Source organism: Spodoptera frugiperda, chromosome 4 (genome assembly GCF_023101765.2).
Source record: "Spodoptera frugiperda isolate SF20-4 chromosome 4, AGI-APGP_CSIRO_Sfru_2.0, whole genome shotgun sequence".
Classification (NCBI taxonomy): domain Eukaryota; kingdom Metazoa; phylum Arthropoda; class Insecta; order Lepidoptera; family Noctuidae; genus Spodoptera; species Spodoptera frugiperda.
Window position 1 is genome coordinate 11,112,469 of NC_064215.1, and position 24,831 is coordinate 11,137,299.

The window sequence follows — 24,831 nt, forward strand, 5'->3', positions numbered from 1 at the left end:
AAACTTTTCTTCTCTAGAGGAATTTACAGGTTAGACAAACCCATGCACGCTCGAAATACGAGAGGCTTTACAAATTCGTTGCCGGCCTTTTAGGGGTTAGGAATTTATGGGTTGTCGCCAAATCTGGGATTGGTAAGATTCGGAAGGCCCCTTCTAGGCTAGCTTAATTGGGTCTATATATATATATAGAATTATCATTTAAAAAGCATGTAGACGATTTTGTGGAAAACGTAAAATAAACTAATAGATAAATACTTTCTTTTCAAATTACTTTTATTAATCAATCAATCAGTAGACATCTCCAAACCACAATATAATAACCACTCCTCATTTTTAAACCATTCACAATCACGATCTAATTCACAAACCCTATCTAAATATATCTCTAACCTATTAAGTATTCGCAAACATATTATAAGACACATCGTATGTTTTTTATATATGTTTCCAATTATATGCTTGAAAGCATAACAAGGTTTTTGTTAGCGGGACACTGTGAACAAAGTTGATTTTTATGGCATTGTTAATGTGCTTTTCCACGCAGAGATGTGCTATGTAGTTATGCTACGAAGATGTAATAGTTAAGCTTTGAAACTATGTGACCGTTTCCACTGATATACCAAGCTATGTAGCTGTGCGAGTAAGATGTGCTATGTAGATGTGTCGCCGCAATGTAACCGTGCGAGAACGACGCGTAGCTCGAGTATCTATAGCACACATCCATTACATCCATCTTTTCATATAAAAACATAGCTTAGCTGAGTCAGTTTCCACCAGTGCTAAGCTATATGTATCAATGAATATGATTGGTAGAAGCCAAACGCATCCACAGCAACGTAGCATAGCACATTTCTGGTGGAATAAGCACCTTTAAGTTTAACAGATGAATGATCTAATTGACGGAAAATTATCATGAAAACGCCTCCATGTTGGCTGATAAATGCAGCAGTGCGATTGTTTTGAAGAATCGTTGACAAGATAATGGAGATTCATGTCCGTTTCTTGCTATTAGTACATTGTTAGAAATTGTACCGGTTTTTGTAATCTCAGTTACTAGGTATTTAATGGTATTGTTCGTGTTGTCTGTTGTCTAGGGCGTTTATTTATTGTTGAGATGATTACAAATTGCAATGTAAACTGAACTTCTTGTTCATTTATTATGTAATGTTTTTATATGTATTCAGTTGTAAAATACTTGTTTTAATAAACAATGTATCTTGCACTAGCGACTTCACCCACTCTGCTCGGCTTCTGTTGGTCAAAGTGTGATGTTTTATAACTTATAGTCTCCCTCGATAAATGCACTATCTAACACAAAAAATATATTTGAAATCGGACCAGTAGTTCCGGAGATTAGCGCGTTCAAACAAACAAACTGTTCAGCTAACCATACCTACTAAACTTGGGAAAATATCAGTAGACATTGAGCAAGTTTTCTACTGTTTCAAAGGTGTAAATACGTGTAAACAATCTTTACAACATATTTGAACTTAATGCTACTCCAAACAACGGAATACTTCGTCTATTGCTTAACCACTACTCATAGTGTCCATTAGCTACATATTAAACACTAGCTACTCCCGCGCAGTTTCACTCGCTTTGCTCGGCTCCTATTGGTCATAGCGTAATGTTTTAGCCTATAGCCTTCCTCGATAAATGCACTATCCAATACAAAAATAATTATTCAATTCGGACCAGTAGTTTCGGAGATTAGCGCGTTCAAACAAACAAACAAACTCTTCAGCTTTATTATATTAAGTTGTACTAGCTACTACCGCGCGGTTTAAGTCGCTTTGGACGGCTCCTATTGGTCATAGCGTAATGTTTTATAGCCTATAGCCTTCATCTATAAATGCACTAACCAACACAAAAAAATATTCAATTCGGACCAGGAGTGTCGGAGATTAGCGCGTTCAAACAAACAAACAAACTATTCAGCTAACCAAACTTACTCAATTAAGCAAGTTTTCTAGTGTTTCAAAAGGTGTAAATACGTATAAACAATCTTTACAACAGATTTTAACTTAATGTCACTCCAAACAAGTGAATACTTCGTCTATTGCTCAACCATTGCCTATAGTGTCCATTAGCTACATACGTAGTACTACATACTGTCTATTACTACATAGCACAGTAGCCATGTTTATCTAGGCTAGTTGTGAAAACAAACAGAAGCCACAAGCGGCTCACATTTCTATTTTCTATCGATACTTAGATTGATTGTGAAGCTTTACTTTAATCTCCTCTCTTCAAATGTCGATAGTGTTTGAAGAACACTGATTGGAACAGCGCAAGCTACAATATTGTGTAAGAATAGGATAGATGATAGGGTATGAAAATTAAAAATCTAATTGGTCCGTCAGTTAGGTAATGAGAAAATATTAGACACGTATTTTTTATTTGGTCATATAAGATAACAATACTACTATTGACTTTGATTTCGAAAGTCGATGTTTCTCATTATTGTTTGTATCTTATTTAACACTGACCTCCGAAATAAAAGTTATTTTGATTGAACATTATAGTGTTCTTTTTAACCGATTTTCTTCAGTGAAGTCGGTTATATTTTTTTAAATGTTTGAATGATACCCAGCTCTCAGAAAAAAAGGCCTGGTGAAAAAAAATCAGGCTGTATAGAACATTTTGTTCATCAAACAAGCTCAACATCTTAACTTAATTTTTCACACTACTTCAAACAGTAGACATGTGTATCACATACCGTACCTGGGTGACAAAATAACAGCGCAATTGTAAAAACGTGCACGTTACAACAATGTGACGTCATCTGCACTCGCGCCGCTGCGCACACGCAACCTTGACATAGACACTGCGACGACGACTGGATTGGTTCATGGACATGGACATATTTACCTAGTTATAAAGATATTTCTATATGTCCGATTTGTAAAAAAAAAAACAAAAATTAAAATGGCGTCAAACTGTCGCACTCATGAGACATTGAATGATTATTTAACCTATTCCTTAGTAGGGATTTTGTATCGAAAACAATTGCTAAGGACTAGGTTAAGTAACTATTAAATGACTCTGAATAATATGATAAATGCTCTTTTTCAAATAAGTAATCTGGTATTTATATAGTTAAAGTATAATGTTATAAAAGATAACTTTGACCGAATCCGAGTTATCAGGGTTCAAAGTCATTGATAATATTATTTTTATTCGAATTCAAGGTTAAAAAGTATAACTTCCTAGCGCTTAAGAACAACAGTTAAATTCTTACCCTCTCACCTAGTCTGATAAACTTATCTATAATATAGTTTATTCACCAATTAATTAAAAAAAAATTTCAACGTCTAATCATTTAAGTTTAAGAAAATTATAATCGAAGGCTGAATACAAGAACTGTCAGTTGCAATTTCCTGCGTAAACATCGGGCGTACTTTTTAAACCCCAACCGCGATCGCTAAGCAAACAGAAGTTAGGTTAGGTGCTGTGAAAAAAATTGAATTTTATCTACAAATATTACTTTTTATGAATTGTTTACTGACTAATATCAATCATATTATATTATTGTTTTTTCTGATGCCTTTCTGTAAAATGTTATATTTTTTTCACAGCACATCTTTTTTTCTCAGGTCGCTATATTCTTTCCTTAATCATTCAGCCATTCAAAAAACTATAATTTTAATATAGTTTTTTGAGTGAGTGAGTTCACGGTCAACGTATAAAAGTTCACATTTTTTGTTATTTATTTCTTAAAATTAAAACCAGTTCACGCTGCGTTTGTTCGAATGACTTTGTAATTACGCGAACGAAAGTTCTTTTCTTCCTGTATGACAAGTTTTGCGTCATTCCTGTACCTACCTACCTTAATTCTTATGAATGGTATGAATTACTCGATGACTCGTATCGACCAAAGAGTAAAGGCTGTGATTAATTTAATCGATGGACTGGACAAAGTGCTTTATTCGATAAAAGTATAACAGCATAGTGGAATAAATAATGAACTTTTGTTTAAAAAAGGAATTAATCGTCATATGTGTTTGCAATGCTTTGTAATTATTTCTTAGGTAACCAGTTAATTCCGGAGTTGCGGACTCGTAAGAGGTTACCAGGGCCCCGGTAAAGCAGGAAAAGAATCGGGGTGGTTTTTAGTCAGTAAGAGTCTGACACTCCCTGTCGCCTCACCCAAGGCGGGAAAAAACATCGGTTAATTTTCCCCCTTCAAAAAAAAAGGAACCATGATGACAGCATAGATAAAATAAATAAGTTTTAAATTTCTACATAAGTTATAATAAGACAACACTGTAGTGGAGTTCGGTTGCTATTCAAGAAAGAAAGAAAACGTTTCTTATAAATACTTCTGTGGATGACAGTCTTATAATTAGGTGCCTGCCAAAACTACTAGAGATAAAATAAGAGAAAGGCTGCCGAAACACCTGGTATAATAAACATATGGATATTAAGGGATATAATATTATAAAACAAATGCGAATTTACCTGTAATAATACCTAATAAATAATAACTCGGTCCTGTTTTGTATTTTAAAACTGGTTTAGTTTTAATAATTGTATTGTTTTCCTCACAGGCTAATTTTCAATTGCAGACAACTAGATGATGTCATTTGTTTTTAAATAGGTACATATTTATACCTGTGTTAAACATTTATGTATTTTATGGTGTATTTATGTACCACACCTTGCATCTAAATCATTATAGAATTCTGAAAACATTACTTTTTTTAAACAATATCATATATAGGTATTGATTTGTCTCTTTGTCATCATACTGCAAGAGAGCAAGATTATACTGTAACTATTAAACAAGCTGCGGACTACCTAGCGGGTTTACCGGGACTCCGGTTCAAAAAGCAGGAGTAAGAACGGGGTGGGTTTTAGCCACTAAGAGTCTGACACTCCCTCCCGCCTCGCCCAAGGCGAGAGAAGTCAATGGATGATTTTCCCCCCTCAAAAAAAAATTAAACAAAGAAAAAAAACGCAGTTTTATGACCAGTAAAAGAAATTGTTTATTCATCACCTGTTCAGTTGGGAATGTCCAGGTAATTTAAAAAAATGTATAAGATGCAAATTTTCCTTTTGGAGCTCGTAATCTTTGAGGAAAATGTATAGATTATGCAGTGCGCGTACGCACCAAGACTTGTCACTGAAACAGCTACATGGGTGCAATCACGTAGCTAACGTACGGTACAGGAGAGCCGTTTACGGGTTAGAATTTGATGAATGAAAACAAAACTAATAATCAGAGACCAATAATATAACCAATCAATTGAATAATCTGTTTTTCGGTTCAGAAAGAAACTTAATGACAATGCAATACTATTCTCCCCAAGAAAATGAATACATTATACTTATGATAATATATAATTACTATTGATATATTTAATGGAATTGATATATACATATATCTTTATGTTTTACTTAAGTCATGCTAATATCTGTTCAGCTATTTTCACGTAACTGAGTAACATACTTAGATCCATTTTTTTTGAGGGGGAAAATCATCCAATGACTTCTCCCGCCTTGGGCGAGGCGAGAGGGAGTGTCAGACTCTTACTGACTAAAAACCACCCTGTTCCTTCTCCTGCTTTTCGAGCCGGAACCCCGGTAAACCCGCTAGGTAGTTCGCAGCTCCGGATATACTTACATCCAAACAAGCAAACGTAGCTATTACATAGATAGAGATACAGATTCACCTAACTACCTACTATTATACAAATTATAGGAATTATGTATAAGTAAATTATAGGTTTACATACATAGCTATATATTTTTTACATAAGGTAGTTTACAATCCGGTTCTAAGATCTCGGATGGGTCACCTTAGATCAGTTGACCTGACTCACATACTTAATGTTGTCATCGAGGATTTGTTTACAATTTAGGATACGTTTTTGTTTTTAAAATTCTCATCTGAACGAATGTTAGTAACATTCTGTATGTTTATTTACTTTTACGTGCTTTTACCCTTAGGTTTTAGACCTTTATCTTCAAGCTTACGGTTGTTTTAAACAACCATTCTTATACCGTTTCTAAGCTAAAAATTGGTCGATGGTCATGTGGGTGTGCGACTGCCGGACAAGGGGTCTCGGATTCGATTCCCGGGTCGGGCAAAGTATTACTGGGCTTTTTTTCGGTAGTAACACGGAGTCTGGAATTATGCCCAGTATAAATATGGCAGTTTCCAGTATATAGTTTCACCCTCTATTATGTACATGGGACTTATTACACAAATGGTGAAAAGAGGGTGTACTTTGTACAGAGGCATTACGAGCCGTAATATGCAGGTGTACCTCTGCCTACCCCTTCGAGGATAAAAGGCGTGACGTTGCATAGTAGGTTAGTGAAAACGAAAATGTCGTTAGGTAAATGCCACCTATTTTAGCTTAGGCACTAGACTATCTGAAAACAAAAGCTATCGCTGAAATACATGTAAGCATAGTTTAAATTCTGTTAATACCATAGCGATTTAAAGTGTAGATAAATCGTCTAGCCCGCTTCTTGGAATCGTGCCAAACACGTTTATGCTACGTGCAGGTTTTCACTTATTAGGTTGAAGATGGATATAATAATCTTCTTCTTTGTTTAGTGAACATTTAAATATCCTTTTCTTACAATGTTAAATGACACTCGTTTTGGGAAATACCTGGGTTACTGTTAACAAAAAACAATGTCGATGGTGGTAAGGAGGTTTAAGATTTAACGTTTCAAAAGTGCCTAATTTAGGATTAATTTAAATAAATGCTTTGACTTTGATGCCCGGTACTCATCCAAGACGAGGGGTTCGAAACCTACCAACGACAAGTTACCAATGAAACGTTTACTGTGTTATATGATGTACTTTCTAATCTATAATATAAAAATAAGTCGGGTTTTCCTTCCTGACGCTATAACTCCAGAACGCACGAACCGATTTCCACGGTTTTGCATTCGTTGGAAAGGTCTCGAGCTCCGTGAGGTTTATAGCAAAGAAAATTCAGGAAAAAAAATTAAAATAAAGCAGGAAAACAGGGAAAATCATTAGTGGCGAAACGGAGTTCGCCGGGTTTGCTAGTATTATTTAGACACCACTGACAAAAAGCCGAGGAAAACATCGTGATGAAAGCTGAACTTTTAATTTCTAATTATAAGTTTAAAATCGCCAACGCACATCGAACAATCGTGGTGATTAATGCTCAAACCTTCTCTATGTGAGAAGATTAATGCTCAAACCTTCTCTATGTGAGAAGTCAGCAGTGGCCACAATAGCCTGTAATTGTAACTAACTAAAAGCTACAACCCCTTTTTGATGATGAGTCCATCGACCTTTCATATTTTATTATAAGGAAAAGTATACGGAAATAATTATCAGACGCCTCTCTTTAAATCCAGAGATAAAATAAAGTAAAATGGGAGGTCCGTACGTTAGTTTAGAGACGTCATTCGCGAGAGTTGACGTCATCGTTCATTACTTGAGTAACCAATCTACGTAGGTGCATAACTATTGAGTTATCAGCAAAAATCTTCAGTTAGTAAAGTAAAATGCACTTTCGCAATCTGCCATTTCTGTCGGACTCTCGTTATTATAATCTATCTTTATCGACTTTCTAGTTCTTGACCAATTAATTACTTTTTTAATGAGATAAGCCGGTAAACGACGCTGACGATTCACCTGATGGTAACTAATCAACGCCGCCCATAGACACCCGAAACAGCCCACTCACGCGAAGAACCACAAGCGTTATTTCACGTCCCTTTTCTGTGTTAATAAAACTAATGAAACATGATAATATGACAATGTTTCAATCGACTTCTAAGTTATTGTAATCTATACTAATCTATACTAATCTATACTAATACTAATATTATAAAGCTGAAGAGTTTGTTTGTCTGTTTGTTTGTTTGTTTGAACGCGCTAATTTCCGGAACTACTGGTCCGAATTAAATAATTCTTTTTGTGTTTATCGAGGAAGGCTATAGGCTATAAAACATCACGCTATGACCAATAGGAGCCGAGCAGAGCGGGTGAAACCGCGCGGAAGTAGTCTGTTATATGTAACGTACAATTGGATACGAAATAAATCTTATGTTATCCTTGTATAAGTGTAAGATCGATTTGCTCTCCTACGCATATGGTAAAACCAAGATTACTTTATATACCAACTTCGGATACTCTTTCCTGCTTACAAAAACTTTATCTATGTTTGTTTTATTACTAACTTTGTATATTCTATGTAAACACGTTTTATTTTGTTTGTTGTTTTGTTTTTGCAAAGTAGTTAACTGTAATGTACGTTTTTTAAATTACATAAATATTTCAAAGTGAGAATCAAGACGGAATAATGTGAAGCTATTATTAAGATGCTAGACGCTAGAATGACTTTTGTCAAACTATAAACATAGTCATATAATAATATCAAGTCTAACCTGTTTCCGAAAAATAAGTTTCGACGAAGAGACGACACAATCTAAGAAAAACATTCACCATTTAAGTATAAATTATAAATTGTTATATAAAACACGAATATTGTTGCCTATCTAGCCAAACCAGATTCTAAGATCAGTTGAATCTTATATCTTATAAAATTTGTTTACAAATTAACAGCTCAAGGAAAATGTCGGTTTATCCCTGAGACCATATATATGAGTAAACTCTTTGAAGGAAACCATTGTATTGCGGTCAGCCTTCAAGATACGCAAGGATTTCGAATTTTGAATTTGAATTTCGAAAATTCGATTACTCGAGCCATTCTGCATTTTTTAAGTGTTGTGTTTTTGTGCCTGATGTATTTTGAATATTTAAATTTGGAACTGTGATTTAAAAATAGAACAATGGTTGTGGAAAATGTTGTGTTGTTGTCTATTAAACGGCTTTCGTCTTTATATCAAGGGGTAAGCTTATTTATTAATTAAATTCTTATAAGATAAAGAAATATGTGACCTTCCGCTTATAATACCGAAGCCATAAGTCTTCTTAAAAATATCTTAATATAGTAATAAATAATCCTTTATAGTAATTAACCTACTCAACGTTATTTCTCGATTGATAACGTGATTCATTTAGATACATTATCTGGCTTTCTTCGTTAATATGGAAGCACTTTACCTACATTCAACGTGTCCTTGGAAAAAAGGGAATTTACCACGATATGTAAACAATATAATGTAAGTAAGCAGTCATTGTGCATATTCAGATGGCAGATATGAGACGAAGGCAAAATAATAACAGCAATTAGCTTGAAATTACGATAAGCGTATCTACCTATCAGGATATATTCTTAAACTAGCTTCCGCCCGCGACTCCGACCGCGCGGATGTCGGCCTTCGCGTGGAAGTTTTATTTCTCCATTTTGAGTAACTCTGACAATGACATCTTATAAATATCTATTGATTGGACCCAAATACGGCGAGGCCCATAATAATTAAGGAGAACCCTCTATTGAGCTACTGCTGTTGAGCTCGCGTTCTGTAGAATAAAACTGAAAAATAAAGATTTTTTTCTACGTATTTTTCCACGATAAAAAGTATTCTATTTTATGACCAGGATAATAAGGTAGATGCCTGAACGTACAGACAGACAGACAGAGAGACAACAATTTTTTTTATCACATATTTCAGTTTGGTATCGATCCAGTAACACCCCCTGTTATTTATTCTTTCAATATTTTCAATGTACAGAATTGACCCTTCTACAGATTTCTTATAATATGAATGAATGAATGAATGAATGAGAGTGTTCTACTCTTACGTTTATAATTATAAACGTAAGAGTAGACAAATATAATCAGAAAGCTCCGAACTGCTAAGCTATCGGGAGTTATACGTGTTATTGTGAGTCAACCATAAAAGATAGACATTTGCTGTCGTGGAATATTTTTTAAACAATTTTAAGAAGAACATTTCCGTCATACATGATTTCTGTGTAGCTTTAACCATTAAGGCTGCACACGCGACGGAAGCTTAAAAAATGGAGTAAATTCTCCTGTTTTCCCAACATTTCCCTTCACTGCTCTGCTCCTATTGATCGTAGCGTGATGAAAAGTATACTATAACCTGCCCAGGAGTATGAAGAACAATTGTACCAAGTTTCGTTGAAATCTGTCGAGTAGTTTTTATTTCTATAAAGAACATACAGACAGACAGACAGACAGACAGACAGACAGACAAAAAAAAATCTGATTGCATTTTTGGCGTCAGTATCGATCACTAATCACCCGCTGATAGTTATTTTGGAAATATATTTCATGTACAGAATTGACCTCTCTACAGATTTATTATAAGTATAGATTACGCTTATACAGAAAAATTCAACCATTTTATATTGTGCACATCGCATGATGATGTAGTTTACGTAGGTAATTATTTGTTAATATTTAATTTTACATTTTGTTCTCAAAATGTAACCTTTTTCTTAATTTTAATTTAGTTAAAAATTATAGACCTGTTAAGAAAAATATCAGATTTTTTATTCTGTTATTGTTTATGGTATTCGGAATTTAAAATATAGAGGAAAATGTAGGTACAGGTAAAACATTTTACTATCGTAAAACATTTTACGCGCCATATTTTCTCAGCAATAAAAAATGTGACGTCCAACAAAAAAAATGTAGGTAGGAAATAGGAAAAAACACAGATTATGTAAATATGAGTACCTAAGTAAGTAGTTATTTGTCTATTACCTACTAGTAGACAAAGTTAAGGAAAATTTCCCAGTTTATACACGTACGTAGACGTTAACATCATTGTTCGACATTGAAGATAAAATGAATCAGTTTTCGAAAGAAGCCGCACCTAAGACTTCAACAAACATTGGTCACCAACATTCGTCACCAAGTGTTTGACCAATATACAATGAGCACCTAGTATTTTTTTTGATGGGGGAAAATCATCCAATGACTTCTCCCGCCTTGGATGAGGCGGGAGTGAGTGTCAGACTCTCACTGACAAAAACCACCCCGTTCCTTCTCCTGCTTTGAGCCGGAGCCCCGGTAACCTTTTACGTTGTCCGCAGCTCCGGATAGCACCTAAAGTCTTCGTCAAAATTGGTACAATACATTTGGTGACCACTATTGGCCCAAAACTGGGGTAGGAAAGTATTTGTAGAGGACAAGGAGATGCTAGTTTCATGAGCCATTTGGTACAAGGTTTATGGGCAGGGTAAACGTCGTAATTTCTTTTTCATAACCGGATAGGGCAGACAGCTGTTTGGTAATTTGTGACTGATTGTTCCTTTGGTTCCTAAAAAAGATTTTTTTAGGTAGGTATAAGTTTTTAAACTGACGTGGTCACTAACAATATCATTAGAACCTAGTGAGTACATTAGGATATATCGTAAACTCATAGGCATAAATAATCATGGTAACGAAAAACAATATGATACTAATTATTGTTTTTTTTTAGGTTTTTAACAAGTTGTAATTTAGTTTTACCTGTCCCGATATTTGTCTGTCTGTCTGCATGGAATAGTATTTTAATTTATTTCAGTTACCTCATTACTTTATACTGATGATGCTGATATAAACATTAATAGCATAATGTGATATTGAGTAAAATTATTTTGAATTTTTAAATGCTTTTTAGTTAATTGGTAAATCATACTTACATAATCACATACATATCTACACATCAACAACTTATTAATGGCTTTTACTGACCGAAGCTTAATTCTTCTCGCTCGAAGAAGGTTTGAGCATTAATCACCACGCTTGCTCAATAGGGCTTGACATAAAAATCATACATACTTGGTTTTGTTTACGACAATTTTTTTCGTATCACAATAGTGTCCTCAATCCATTTTCATGAATGCAGCTGATGAAAACTGCATAGCAACTATAGTAGATAATTAAATGAGGTTTATCCACGTATTTATCTTTATTAGCACGTATTATGATATTGAAGGAATTTACTAGATATTGTGCACTACATTATAAGTTATCAAACGATATAAACCTAGGTCGTAATGACATTTCAGTTAAATCAGCAGATTTTTTAAACTACCTTTAATCTTATAAATTTAACTAGATAACCCAGCAAATGATGTTTTGCCTCCTTAACAGTGCCATGATAAAATAAAAAAAAATAAGTTTGAACAACTCGTAATCAGTTAATAGTTCGGAAAATAGATAAGCTTATTCTCAGACTGAATACACATATAAAATTTGGTAAAAATCGGTAAAGCTGTTTCGAAGGTGTCCGGTAACTAACATTGTGACAAGGAGATTTCATATAGATATTAGATTATAAAGATTTACGTGACGTGCTAATAAATATTTTACGTAATTGTAAAGTTGGAATGGGTAGTTATTGATTCTGAATCTGATGCAGTATGTAAAACCTTCACCCTGAATGCTGACAGCCAATCTGAACTCATACCTAGGTACTTATAGTTGTTAAAGCACGTGGCGACTCACATGAAATGGGTACCTTACATGTATATATACTTATATATTGTACTTATACAAATATATACATAACACATATGCATCTAGTAACTACCTATATAAAATGTAAATGCATCTGTACAATACATTGCATTGTGCCGGAAGCAATCTATCAATCTGATCTGAGGTGTGGCCTACATACAAAACTGAACTTATAGTTTAACATTATACGGCTTATAATAAGTATCTATTTATTTTACATTTATTTTAGATCCCAAAATAGGACTACATGGAAAGAATTGAAGGAGGCCTACACCAAATTGGTTAAAAATGGTTTTAGATGATTTTTGACGTACGTACCTAATAGATAATGTAACTGTATAGGTAAATACATACACCCTCCACTCCACCCCTTTTTTAAGGGGGAAAAATCATTTAATGACTTCTCCCGCCTTGGGCGAGACGAGAGGGAGTGTCAGACTCTTACTGACTAAAAACCTACTTCTGCCGGAGCCCCGGTAAACCTGCTAGGTAGTCCACGGCTCCGGATCAGGGATCAACCCAAGCTCCATCTGTAGTGGCCTGTCTGTCTGATGGCTCTTAACGCGACGTGCCGTACTATGTAGTTTTGGTTGGGCTGCGAGCTACCCTTACCGCCGTCCGCATACCCAATCTATCTACTAGTCTAGTTTATTATTTTTAAACTAGTTTATCAACGACCTGTAATAAAAAGAACTTTGTTTCAGTACTCTCTTTGTGCCAGTTAGACACATGCCTTGAAACAAGGTAGTACACAATAGTATCGATGTTTTGGTTCCTTTCATAACTAGACCATAAATATTTTACTATCCTCGTGATTGACTGTTCATGTACTTTTTACAACTTTACTGGCTACATATTATTTTGTAGTTCTTACCTGATTTATATGTGAACGTAATAGGTGGACTAACTAGTGTAGTCCGATATTAAGTCTAGTCTAGTTTTACAAGACTCTTTCATACTTCTATCACATCATGGATTTGATGTGATATGTGCACACATAATATCCATGAACCTGTTCCTAAGTGTAACAAACTTATTTCTAACAACTACATCAATCGCTTCAGCCAATGGCAAGATGATCGCGGACACAATATAAACCTACATTGAATTTATAGGTGGGAAAATCATCCAATGACTTCTCCCGCTTTGGGCGAGGCGAGAGGGTGTGTTAGACTCTTACTGACTAAAAACCACCCCGTTCCTATTCCTGCTTTCGAGCGGGAGCCCCAGTAATATCACTAGGTAATCCGTAGCTCCGTAACTCCATACTAGTCAAACTGAAAACCTCCTTAGTTGTTTTTATGTTAGTAAAAAAGGTACAAATGAGTGATAAAGTCTTAATTTTAATCACTTTGTACTCGCATCTAATCTGTTAGATAAATCACGCCGTGATTATAAGTTAAGTCCAGTTTGATTTATTGTATAACATTTTTATTATTACCTAATTGAAATATTATTACATTGAAGTATTATTTTTGGTTTTTTAAACTGTTACCATGGCGAATTTAGCTCCTTTGTTTTTTTGTGAGCTACGAACAACGTAACCGATTACCAGGGCTCCGGCTCAGAGCAGGAGAAGGAACGGGGCGGTTTTTAGTAGGATAAATAGTCAGATCACATACCCTGCCTGTATACAAAATTTCCTGTGATTGACGGACAAACATCCAAACAAACAAACTTTGTCATTTATTATATTAGTGTGATAGTGTGATGTCACTAGAAAATACTTATTGGCTAGGTTATGGCTTACCTAAGCACAGTTTTATCCCCATCGATACAGCAGATTTTGAGTTATTGAGCCATAAATTACCTTACAAACAGATTCAGGAAGTATTCAGGTCCTGTACTTGCTTACCTTAACCTTAGACAAAGTTGTTCTCGTACGGCTGAAGGAAAACATTACTATAAGTAGGAAAAAGTAATTAAATTGGCAACTAATTGTCTATTCCTACTCATAAATTATAATTATTTACTGTCATCACTGACATAAATTACTAAGATAAAAACATAGTTGAGAAAGTATGTTTGTCATACTTTTACTCCTAAACAGCTGAACCGATTTTAATAAAATTTAGTTACAGAGATAGTTTACGTGCGGCCCATGTTCATGAGCTAGTTACAAATGTAATATCGAACTTATTTGTATCGATAAAATTATATTAATATTATCGTTACATGTCTTATCTCTACGACTAATTAAAATACCTATAAATTATTGTAATGTATCGATAGTGCGCGTCCCTCTAAAGGAAATTTACTAGGCTGTAAACTCGATGATTTAAATCGGAAAATATTATCTGTGGTTGTTTTTACCTGATTATGTAGAATATTTACTTTAAAATTACGGCAATTAATATTTTTCAGCGCCTTTTTTCTCCTTGAGGAATTGAGTATCCAGTAGTCAGTTATTTAACGAAAGGTTGATATTTTGAAACTTAAAATTGTGAAACGCTTATTTTATTAATTACTAGTTTCTGCCAGCGGCTTCGCCCGCGTTCCTGTAGGATAAAAAGTATCCTATCATCCAAGTCAGCTCATACCCTGTCTGTATACCAAATTTCATCAAAATCCGTTCAGTAGTTTCAGCAGGATTGACAGCGCAAACAAACCAAACGTTCACATTTATAATATTATACGGAAAAATCAAAGTTCCACACTTAAAATTAATTTCAGTCCTAATTGGAACCCTAGACTACTAACCAGTAGGTTACCTAAAGTGTAACGTGCTAGATTCAAATAGATTTAGTATTTCAGTCCAATTATACCAAATAACTTGTAAACTAGGTACAGGTCACTGAAACCGGCCCTTTCCTAAGAATTCCTTTGGTCACGCAATTATAAAATACACCACAAAGCATTTTCTATGTTACCGTTAATTTTCTAACATAACATGAACATTGTTTTAAGTGAAATACCAACTATGTTTTGGAGAAGGAAAATGTAAACAAAAACTTCGGGCGAAACCGGCGGCGAAACCACGCATAGTTGTAAAACGCATGCGTCAGAATCGTACCTCTATAACATATTCGCATATTTCCTGTAAGTGCAGCTTTGTGCGAGTAGACACTCGGCCGAGTCGACGTGAGTCCCGCACTAGCCGTCAGTGCCGTACCGATACTCAGAAAAATAGGCCGTTGACAAAGTGACACGTGCGTGAAAAAAAAAATCGAAAGTAATCCTCTATTAGTTCGATTTTTGAAAAAAGCGCGCGTTATTTTCGGCGGTTTATTTTTGAATTTTGGAATATTGTGCCCGCAAGAGACGCTGCTTTTTCTATTTTCTCGTGATATTTAGGTAAGCAAAAGTTTTATTACTTTTTATAAATTAATTTTCACTAAATTATATATTTTTTATAATAAAATACGTATTTAAAATAAAATAATAATAGTATTTAACATACCAATGCACTGAAAGTCAGCACTGAACAATCACAAATAGCATTTAAAATGGAAAGTACCTTTGTTTTCACTTTCTTAATCAGTTAGTAAACACAGACAATAATTTATGAATCACAAACAGTAATTGTTTTCTCAATGAACGTATCTTTTCAAATACTTTATATATAATGTTACTCTTCAATGTAATTTAATTGTTAAATGTTAAATAATAGACTTATCGTAAATACGATACTTCTGACGCGTGGAATGTTAGTAATCTAATCGGTCAAATAAATACTATTGTTTTCATGAACAGTGTGAAAGACCTATTCACGTTAAAATATACTAGTTTATAATGTTTATTAAAACCGTAACTTTTAAATATAGACTTTAAATAGTTATCTATAGAATTCAAAGTATATTTATTCGTAAACCATGAGACATCATGTCAGGAAAATCAATTCCTAGATTTTTTTATTTGATACTTATGAATCAATTTCTTATACTTTTGATAGTCACATATACCTACCTAGATACCTAGCTAGGACTTACGTATGTATAACGTAATACTGCTTATGCAGTTTATTGGATTGATTACTAAATCATAATAATTATTATGTTATGGTCATTAAATACTGCTTTTACGCACCTCGTAAATTCAATTTACAACATTTGAAATTGTTGTTTTCTTCATATATTATAATGACTAGCTTCTGCCAGCGGCTTCATCCGCGTTCCCATGGGATAAAAAGTCCTATCACCCAAGTTAGCTCATACCCTGTCTGTATACCAAATTTCATTAAAATCCGTTCAGTAGTTTCAGCATGGTTGACGGACAAACATCCAAACAAACAAACAAACTTTCATTTTTATAATATTAGTGTAATTCTACTTACTTCCACGCTATAAGACTTCCAACCAGCTCATCTGGAATTCATTGGGGGAGGCCTATGTTTTGGCTATGAATATCTTATGCCTGATATATGATTATTCCTTAAAGTCTTTGACTGCCAATAGAAAACTGTTGAAGGCAAATCCTCCGCTAACGTCGGTCACCGGTCCGGACCACCACGGCGTTCAATGTGTTAAAACCTTAGCTCAAAAAAAATCCTTTGGTCTTTGATTAAGTTAGCCAATTAGGTCGACTAAACTGTAAAATAATTTAATGTTTTATTAGGTATTTGCCCTATTAGCCGAAATTATTATTGATAAATGATAAATAAGGGCTTAAGAAGATTATGAGTAAGCTAAAATATAGCCGATAAGAAACTGTAGGTGATAGGTTGATTAGCAAACACGTACTTATATCCTTTGTCATACAATATTAATATAAACGGTCCAAAGATTTGTTAGTAGGAGAATTCTCTAGTAACTGCGTCGTATCCTCGTGATTGGTAGTAAAAGTTAGTTTTAAAATGTCACGTTGTCTATTGCCTAAGTAGTATTTAAATCTGATGTCCAAAACCTAGAAAGTTTCTACATAGTGTAGTAGTATTTAAGTCTGATGTCTAAAACCTAGAGTTTCTAAATCGTGTAGAAACAAGAACATGTCATAAAATATGAATTTTAAATCAGAAGTGGTTTGAGCAACCCGTCTAGTGATACTAATCTGTAGATATCTAGCGAAGACTAGTAAATGTCAGTAAAAAAACTTAATTTTGCTACAAAATATACAAGGAAAGAAACAGAAAATAAACTAAAATATGTCGCTGACATTTCAAATTTAAAACACCTAATGCAACCGTCGCGCATTGCATAAGCAGACCACTTAACCTATTTCAGTCAAAAAACCTTGGTAGCTACTTAAATTATTTCAAAAATAAGTAATGCTCTTTTTGAAGCAAAAATCGACAAACACTTGAATGTTAGTATCAAAGAGATGACACAAGATGAGATAAATAAGATTATGTTTACAAAGATGTTGCCATGAATTCACTGTAGTTAAATAAAACCCTGCTTTAACCACTCGACGTGGCACGAGGATTAAATACCTGATGTTTATCTCAATGGCTTACTGATAAGGAATTTACGAGTTCTTTAGATACTAGATAGACAAGTAATCTTCAACTGTTATGAAATCTTTGACGGCTGGTGTGAGGAGGAGTTAATATTTTCTTGAGATGAGCTACAAAATCTCTTTGGTTGCCTAGAGATAGGAGTCATTTTGATCATAATCATCAGCATCCATCAAAACTTCCATTCTTGAATGACCCCTATATTTACTGGCTGGAAGCCATCAGCATCCTCATCTAATCATCCAAAGACTCCCGCCATATATTAGGCGAGAAGGAGTTTCAGACTCTTACTGATTCAAAACCACTCTGTTCCTACTTCTGCCTCTAGCAGGCGCCCCGGTAACCCGCTAGGTCATCCGATGCTGTGAGTCAAGCATCAGCCTTTCTTTGCCCCATCTGTGATGAATCCATCGGCTCCTGGCTACCTTAATTAGGTTGTCTGTTCACCTTGTAGGATTTCGATATTTCCCTCAAACTGCCTCACTGTTACTCAAAGGTTGTGTCGCATACGCAAAAGGAATGAGGAAAGGAATGATAAAGGAATTCAATGGAAATACTTCACGATGGTGTAAATGGCATATCTGTGCCGTAAGTCAAAACAATTGCGTCCATGTTTACATTAGTCCACACGTCTGATGTACACGAAGCTATACTGCCTGGACTATCACGGGTATTTAATTCTATAGTCACTTTTACTACTTACCTTAATGGTCAGGTCTAAAAATAGCGTGCATTAAGTATGTAATAATTTTGGCGATTTGCTATTAGATTGTCCTTATATCTTGCAGTGGACAGAGATGAGCTGATGATGCTTTATGTACACTTTTTTGTGGTATAAGCTGGTAAACGAGCAGACGGATCACTTGATGGTAAGCGATCGCTGCCGCCCATGGACACCTGAAATACCAGAGTCGTTACAAGTGCGTTGCCGGCATTTAAGGGTTATTGGGGAATCGGTAATAGGGCTTTAACCAGATAATTATGTATGTTAGTAACTAATTATGACATTATAACAATCAGGACCTGTAGGTTCGTATCTTTTATTGATTATTCTAAGCTCTTCAATATAGGAAGACTAAATTCAATAAAGTCTACTTTCAAGTATTGTAAGGTGACCTTACAGCCTTGCGTTGCCTAGGAAACGATTTCTTCAACATGATTATGATATGAAATATTTATTTCTTCTGGTAGGTAATACGATGACCTCTTCATTGTCATAATAAGGATAACAACTAAGTATAATAAACAGCATCAAAATGTAGTTGTCGGTAAAACTATTTGTCTTCTAAACGGACGTCTGTAAGGCTTCAAAAATCCTTTTAATATTTTAAAACTTTCTTTTTAATTCAGTGAATCTATTAAAACAATTTACATATGTAGATTGTAGATACCTTGCGGTGGCTGTGTGACTGGCTACAGCGCAACGTGGAGGAGGTTCGATTCCCGCACGTAACAACTCTTTGTGTGATCCACAAATTATTGTTTCGAGTCTGGGTGTCATGTGTATGTGAACTTGTATGTTTGTAAACGTACCCACGACACAGGAGAAAACCCTACAGTGGGGCAATATTAAAAAAAATGGTTCACTTTTAAAAACAATGGTTTAATATCGCTTTAAATTTTGACTAAACCTTTCCCAATCATACCTAGACATCAATCAATGTGGTCTTTATTTCATTTCCCAACAAAGAAAGCCTACAAACCAGTAATCATAGTAAACCTACCAAATAAATCTAGATCGTGATTATCGGTCAAGAGAAAAAAACTGCCTACAAGTCCTGTCAAGAGGTCATTGACCCGACACAGAAGGTCGCTGTACATAGGCATAGTAACTACGTAGGTAGAACATACGCATATACTAATTACTTAGTTATAGACACTCTGTAAAGGAAAAACTGTTGGGTTTTACTAAAACTAGTACAATATTAATTAAAATAAATGTGTTTATAATAAATCTGTAGCAAACAATGGAATAATAATAAATGTTTGCTTTGGACTGTGTTTTATAACTCTTCACTTATTTTAATTCCCAAATTGTATTGAAATTAACTTAATATTTATGTAGTTAATCTAATATGGACTTTATCAGCATTTATTTAAAATTCCTATTCATTTATTTCACGGTTTTCACAAAATCTTAGTACTTCCATACTTCACGCATCATTGCAATTTCTTTTTCTACCAATGACCAATCATCAACGTTTATTTATTGTTGCTCAAGTCATAATAAAAGTCATATTAAATCACTTAAACTAGCTTCGGTTTCGCCTGAGTTCCTATAGGACAAAATATAGCCAGACCATAATCTACCTCTGTTCCAAATTTCATCTCGATCCCTTCAGCCGTTTTGACGTGAAGGAGTTACAAAGACACAAACAAACATACAAACTTTCGCATTCATAATGTTAGTAGGATTAATAATTAAATCTTCAATTTCTAATATTTTATTACAAATCTTCTCATAAATTTCCTTTATTTATTAACCTAACAACTTTCCAAGACAGTAGTAGAGATATAAAACATTTTCCCATAAACTATCATTACGAGATGACGCAGACAACTTTGAAATGTATTTCCTATTACATAAAACTGTAAATCGCCAAATGATTACCATCCGCATTCTTAAGGTAAATAGCACTGTAAAGTACAATCGTTGTCATGTATGGCTGTCGTAGGCAGTCACTTGTTTTTTAGGCAATCACAATTTAAAATGTATTAGTCGGTAGTCGATAAACTTTTTAAACTAATTGGATGACTCTGTGAACATTGTGAGCTAAAATCTGCTACGGGATTTTAATGAAAAATCATTTGAACAATTTATCTGAAATAGTTCATTTATTAATGTAGGTAATTGAGTAAAAAATGTAGTAAACTTGCTACCAGGCTTACTAAAACGTTAGATGTCAAAATAGATATAAGTATTAAATTAATTATCATAATAATATCTCCTACATGTGTTAAATATCACGGTTAATATCGCGATTAGAAGATAATTAGAGAATAACATTGATAGCATTCGTTTTTAATCAAAATAATCAAATTCTTAAGAAGTATGTCAAGTGTAAAGCACGTAAATTACTTATCGAACTGTAATATTCAATGAATTTGCGAAAATTACTTTTACAATCAGCCAGTTCGGGTTTCATTTTAATATTTCTTACACCTCACAATAAAACTCCTCTGGTGTTACGGGTGTCCATGGGCGGCGCTGATCGCTTACCATCAGGTTACCCGTCTGCTCGTTTGCTCGCTATTCCATAAAAAGGCATGTCTTAATATCAACTGGCACACTATCAGAATCGTAATCAGTTAGAATACGTCCACTGCTGAAGAATAGCATCCTTCTTAAATCCTTCTTTAATCCCCACGCATGGCGGGAGCGACTTGGGGATCTTAGTTTAAGTCAATGACAGTTTTGAGAATGCTAAGTGTCAACTGCCCATCTTTTTATTGGCTGGCTATACCTGCATATAAAAATTCAGCTCCAAAAGTCATTGAATTCTCATTCTGTCATCTGAATTTCAGGCTTATAATAAAGAGGAAAATTACTTCACTTCTATCGAAACCGAATATTTCTCGACGCTGATGGAATCAACCGGTTCTGATATAATCAGCTTTTCGTAGGTAATTAGCGAAGAATTTGATAATAACATTCTTGAATGCTCACTTGTAAACATGTTCGTAAAGTGTTTTTACTTAATTAGATACCTAGTTACTTCGTTTTACTTCTGTTTTTTGCGCGCGCCTCAACTATGATATTGTACTTACACAGCCTTTGAGAGCAGGCAGACCAAGTTCTTTCATTGGCCGAGATGCCATATTTTGTATAATATGTTCCCAAACTGATCGATTTTTCGAAACTATGAAACCTCTTGACTTCTTGTAAACCCTATCCCACAAAAACATTTCATGTTAAATGTTGCCAAGACGAGACCATATAGCTCGCACTGTCAAAAAGTAATCAGATCCCGTGTAGAGAAGTTTCTAACCCTACATGCCCAGACCTAAATCGATAAGCCCTAATTTCACACTCAAGTTGGGGAAATTCTACAGCCATAGCTCGTACTGCGTAGTTCGTAGCGCGTAGCAGAGTTTTTACGCTATAATCTCGTAGGCGTGCAAACCTTGGACGTAACTGGCGAGTCGGCCGCACGGACTTTTTGCTATTCGTCATATATGGGCTTGAGCTTAAAAATCTATTCAATCTTCTAAACTCTTTCCGTGCGGCCAACTCGCCAGTTACGTCCAAGGTTTGCACGCCTACGAGATTATAGCGTAAAAACTCTGCTATGCGCTACGAACTACGCAGTACGAGCTATGGCTGTAGAATTTCCCCGTAACTTGAGTGTGAAATTAGGGCTTATCGATTTAGGTCTGGGCATGTAGGGTTAGAAACTTCTCTACACGGGATCTGATTACTTTTTGACAGTGCGAGCTATATGGTCTCGTCTTGGCAACATTTAACATGAAATGTTTTTGTGGGATTTCATTTCTTTTTGTAGGTTGCTTATGATAGAAAGATAAAATGAGCGACAAATACAAGTATTTTTTGTCGCTCATTTTTTCTTTCTTTTTTTTTGGGGTTCAAATTATTCTCACTAAGTCGTACCTACATAAACAACTATAAACATATTATACCTACTAACCTATACTACTTAATTGCAAATACCTACTTATTCAATCTTTGAATTTCTTAATTAAATTTGTGAGAAAATTGCAAACGTAATGCTAATACTTTTTATCAATGAAAATTAAAACACTAGTACCTAACTAAACCTTCACCTACTAAACTACTAAATTTATAAGAAAATTGCAAACGTAATCCTAATACTTTTTATCAATGAAAATTAAAACACTAGTATCTAAACCTTTACCTACTAAACTACTACAATTAAATATTAGGCAAATGGTTTTTTTCTCCGCGATAGCAAACTTTTAAATCACCGAAATATTCCGAAAATTTTTCATTCAACGAGACAACCGTCAACGACGTCTGCCCTCGCGCGTCTGCCCGCGTTCGGGTGCCGCGCTCGCTGACGGGCCGATTATTTTTAGCTACTGCGCGGGGACGAGGGGGCAGGCGGCGGGCGTTGGCGCATACTATACTTACGATGCTTATGTTCAAAAGTATAGGTTGATTAATAAACACTTACCGAAGTGAAGTGTAGTAATATTATTCATATCTAAGTACTTATGGGTAGGAAAATGTTTTGATTTGATGAAAAGTTTGTGTTCTATGTACTTGTGTATAATTTTCAGATCTCAAGCGGGAAATAGGGAATTAAGTTTCCCTATTTCAGATTTTTACCCCTCCGCGGCCGCATTCAGACCTCTAGCGTCAAAAGTTGCGGAAGTCTCGAACAAACTTTCACCCCTAGTTGAAGGGGTTGGGGGTAAAAATTCCAAGTTTTAGTATTTTTTTGTTGTTTGGGTATTAATTCTAGCTTACATACCAAATTTCAGTTTTCTAGGACTTCAGGAAGTACCTTAAGAATTTTGTTGATCATCAGTGAGTGAGTGAGTGACGAAATCGGGGTATTTTAGATATCAATAAAATCTAAAGTATAAGAGCTATGCAATTGAAACTTTAGAGGTTTATTAAGTCTACCACTGACATTATATCCTGAAAATTTTGTTTATCTGGTATAACCCAAACTCAAGTTATGAAGGTTCAAAAATACGACGAAGCGCTTCGAGAAAAGGTAGGTAGTGCCCCTGCGCTTGCGCTTCGCTTGGCTCGTCTTGGCGGGGGCACTACCGTCAGATAACTCGAAGTGGCAACCATTGGGAGCCAAACCATTGGACCATACGGCCGACCCGAAGAGTAACCGCCTAAGATTTATCTTAGGCAGTTACTCTTCTAAATAATAATATCTACCTATATTGCAAGTGCTTAACCCGGCTGGTGAATTTTCAATATTTTTCTTTCATGAACAATCAGGCAGGCATTTAAGAAACAATGAAAAAATCGATTTATCGAATTTTTTGCAGCCGTTCGGAAGTAATGCACATACATGCACACACTCATCGGCAATACACTTTTATTCAGGGCATTAACCGCTTAATCCTGCTCATCAGACATACGTGAGACATCATAGCCAAAAAAATATGGAAAAACATGGAAAAATAACTATACCTAATATAGATATTATATCAAAAATATCATAAATAACGGTGTATAGGATTATAGAGAATAATCCACAATACAATAGTTCGTGCGTTGGTCCCGAAGTTATCTCCTAGATGTAAAGATAAGGCGATAATGATAAACTTTGTTATCTGTATCTTTTGACAATCGCATTGTAATTGGACAGCGTGAAAAGTACTAGAATTGTTTGATTATCGTACCTATGTACCTACGCTACGTGTGTCGAATCTTGTCTATATTATTATATTCTCTTTTTTTATTTTTATTAGCTGTTTTATTGTTTATTGAGTCAATAAATTACTAATCAACTTTTTAAAGAATTCTGTATTAGTAGTAGTATTAGCATATGATCCGGAGCTGTGGATCACCTAGCGGGTTTACCGGGGCTCCGGCTCGAAAAGCAGGAGTAGGACCGAGGTGGTTTTTAGTCAGTAAGAGTCTCTTGCCTCGCCAAAGGCAGGAGAAGTCATTGGATGATTTTCCCTCCTCAAAAAAGCATTGTCATATACATTACACACTGACTGTGGTGTGGATACATAAATGAATTTAGGAAAATATTTGCTGTTTTTTTTTTTTGTAGAAGACAACATTTGATAGTTTGACACCTGTTTTAAAGCAGGTCAGTTCAAGTATTGTGTAGATTAATCTGACGATCTAAAGTATCATAAAATTTCTAAATACCTAAGTAATCACCAGAGTTTATGCTTCAATTATTACTAACAAATCTATAACTCAACATATTAAAAATAATAATTAAAAAACAATACACAATTTCACGCTGCACAAAGACTTGCCTCATATCCGTACGGAACCGGACATCGGGAAAGGTCGACTGCTACAATTACACTGCAGAATACGGGCAAAACATTAATTCTACCATCAACTTACACAACATATGCAAATTAACATAA

General features: G+C 34.8%; 1 protein-coding gene across 4 annotated transcripts in view; it reads left to right on the forward strand.

Moving 5' to 3' along the window:
* Positions 1-24,831, forward strand: part of LOC118272416 (facilitated trehalose transporter Tret1) — a 57,310-nt gene that overhangs the window by 18,653 nt on the left and 13,826 nt on the right. The window contains exon 1 of one of the 4 annotated variants that reach the window (XM_035588920.2): positions 8,696-8,850. The exons of 2 other annotated variants lie outside the window; for them this stretch is intronic. In XM_035588920.2, coding sequence (XP_035444813.1) covers positions 8,791-8,850 — 60 coding nt within the window. In that variant the 5' untranslated portion in view covers positions 8,696-8,790. Of the gene's footprint in view, positions 1-8,695; positions 8,851-15,422; positions 15,675-24,831 lie in introns of those variants that run through there. One more of the 4 variants, XM_035588922.2, reaches the window with a different exon arrangement.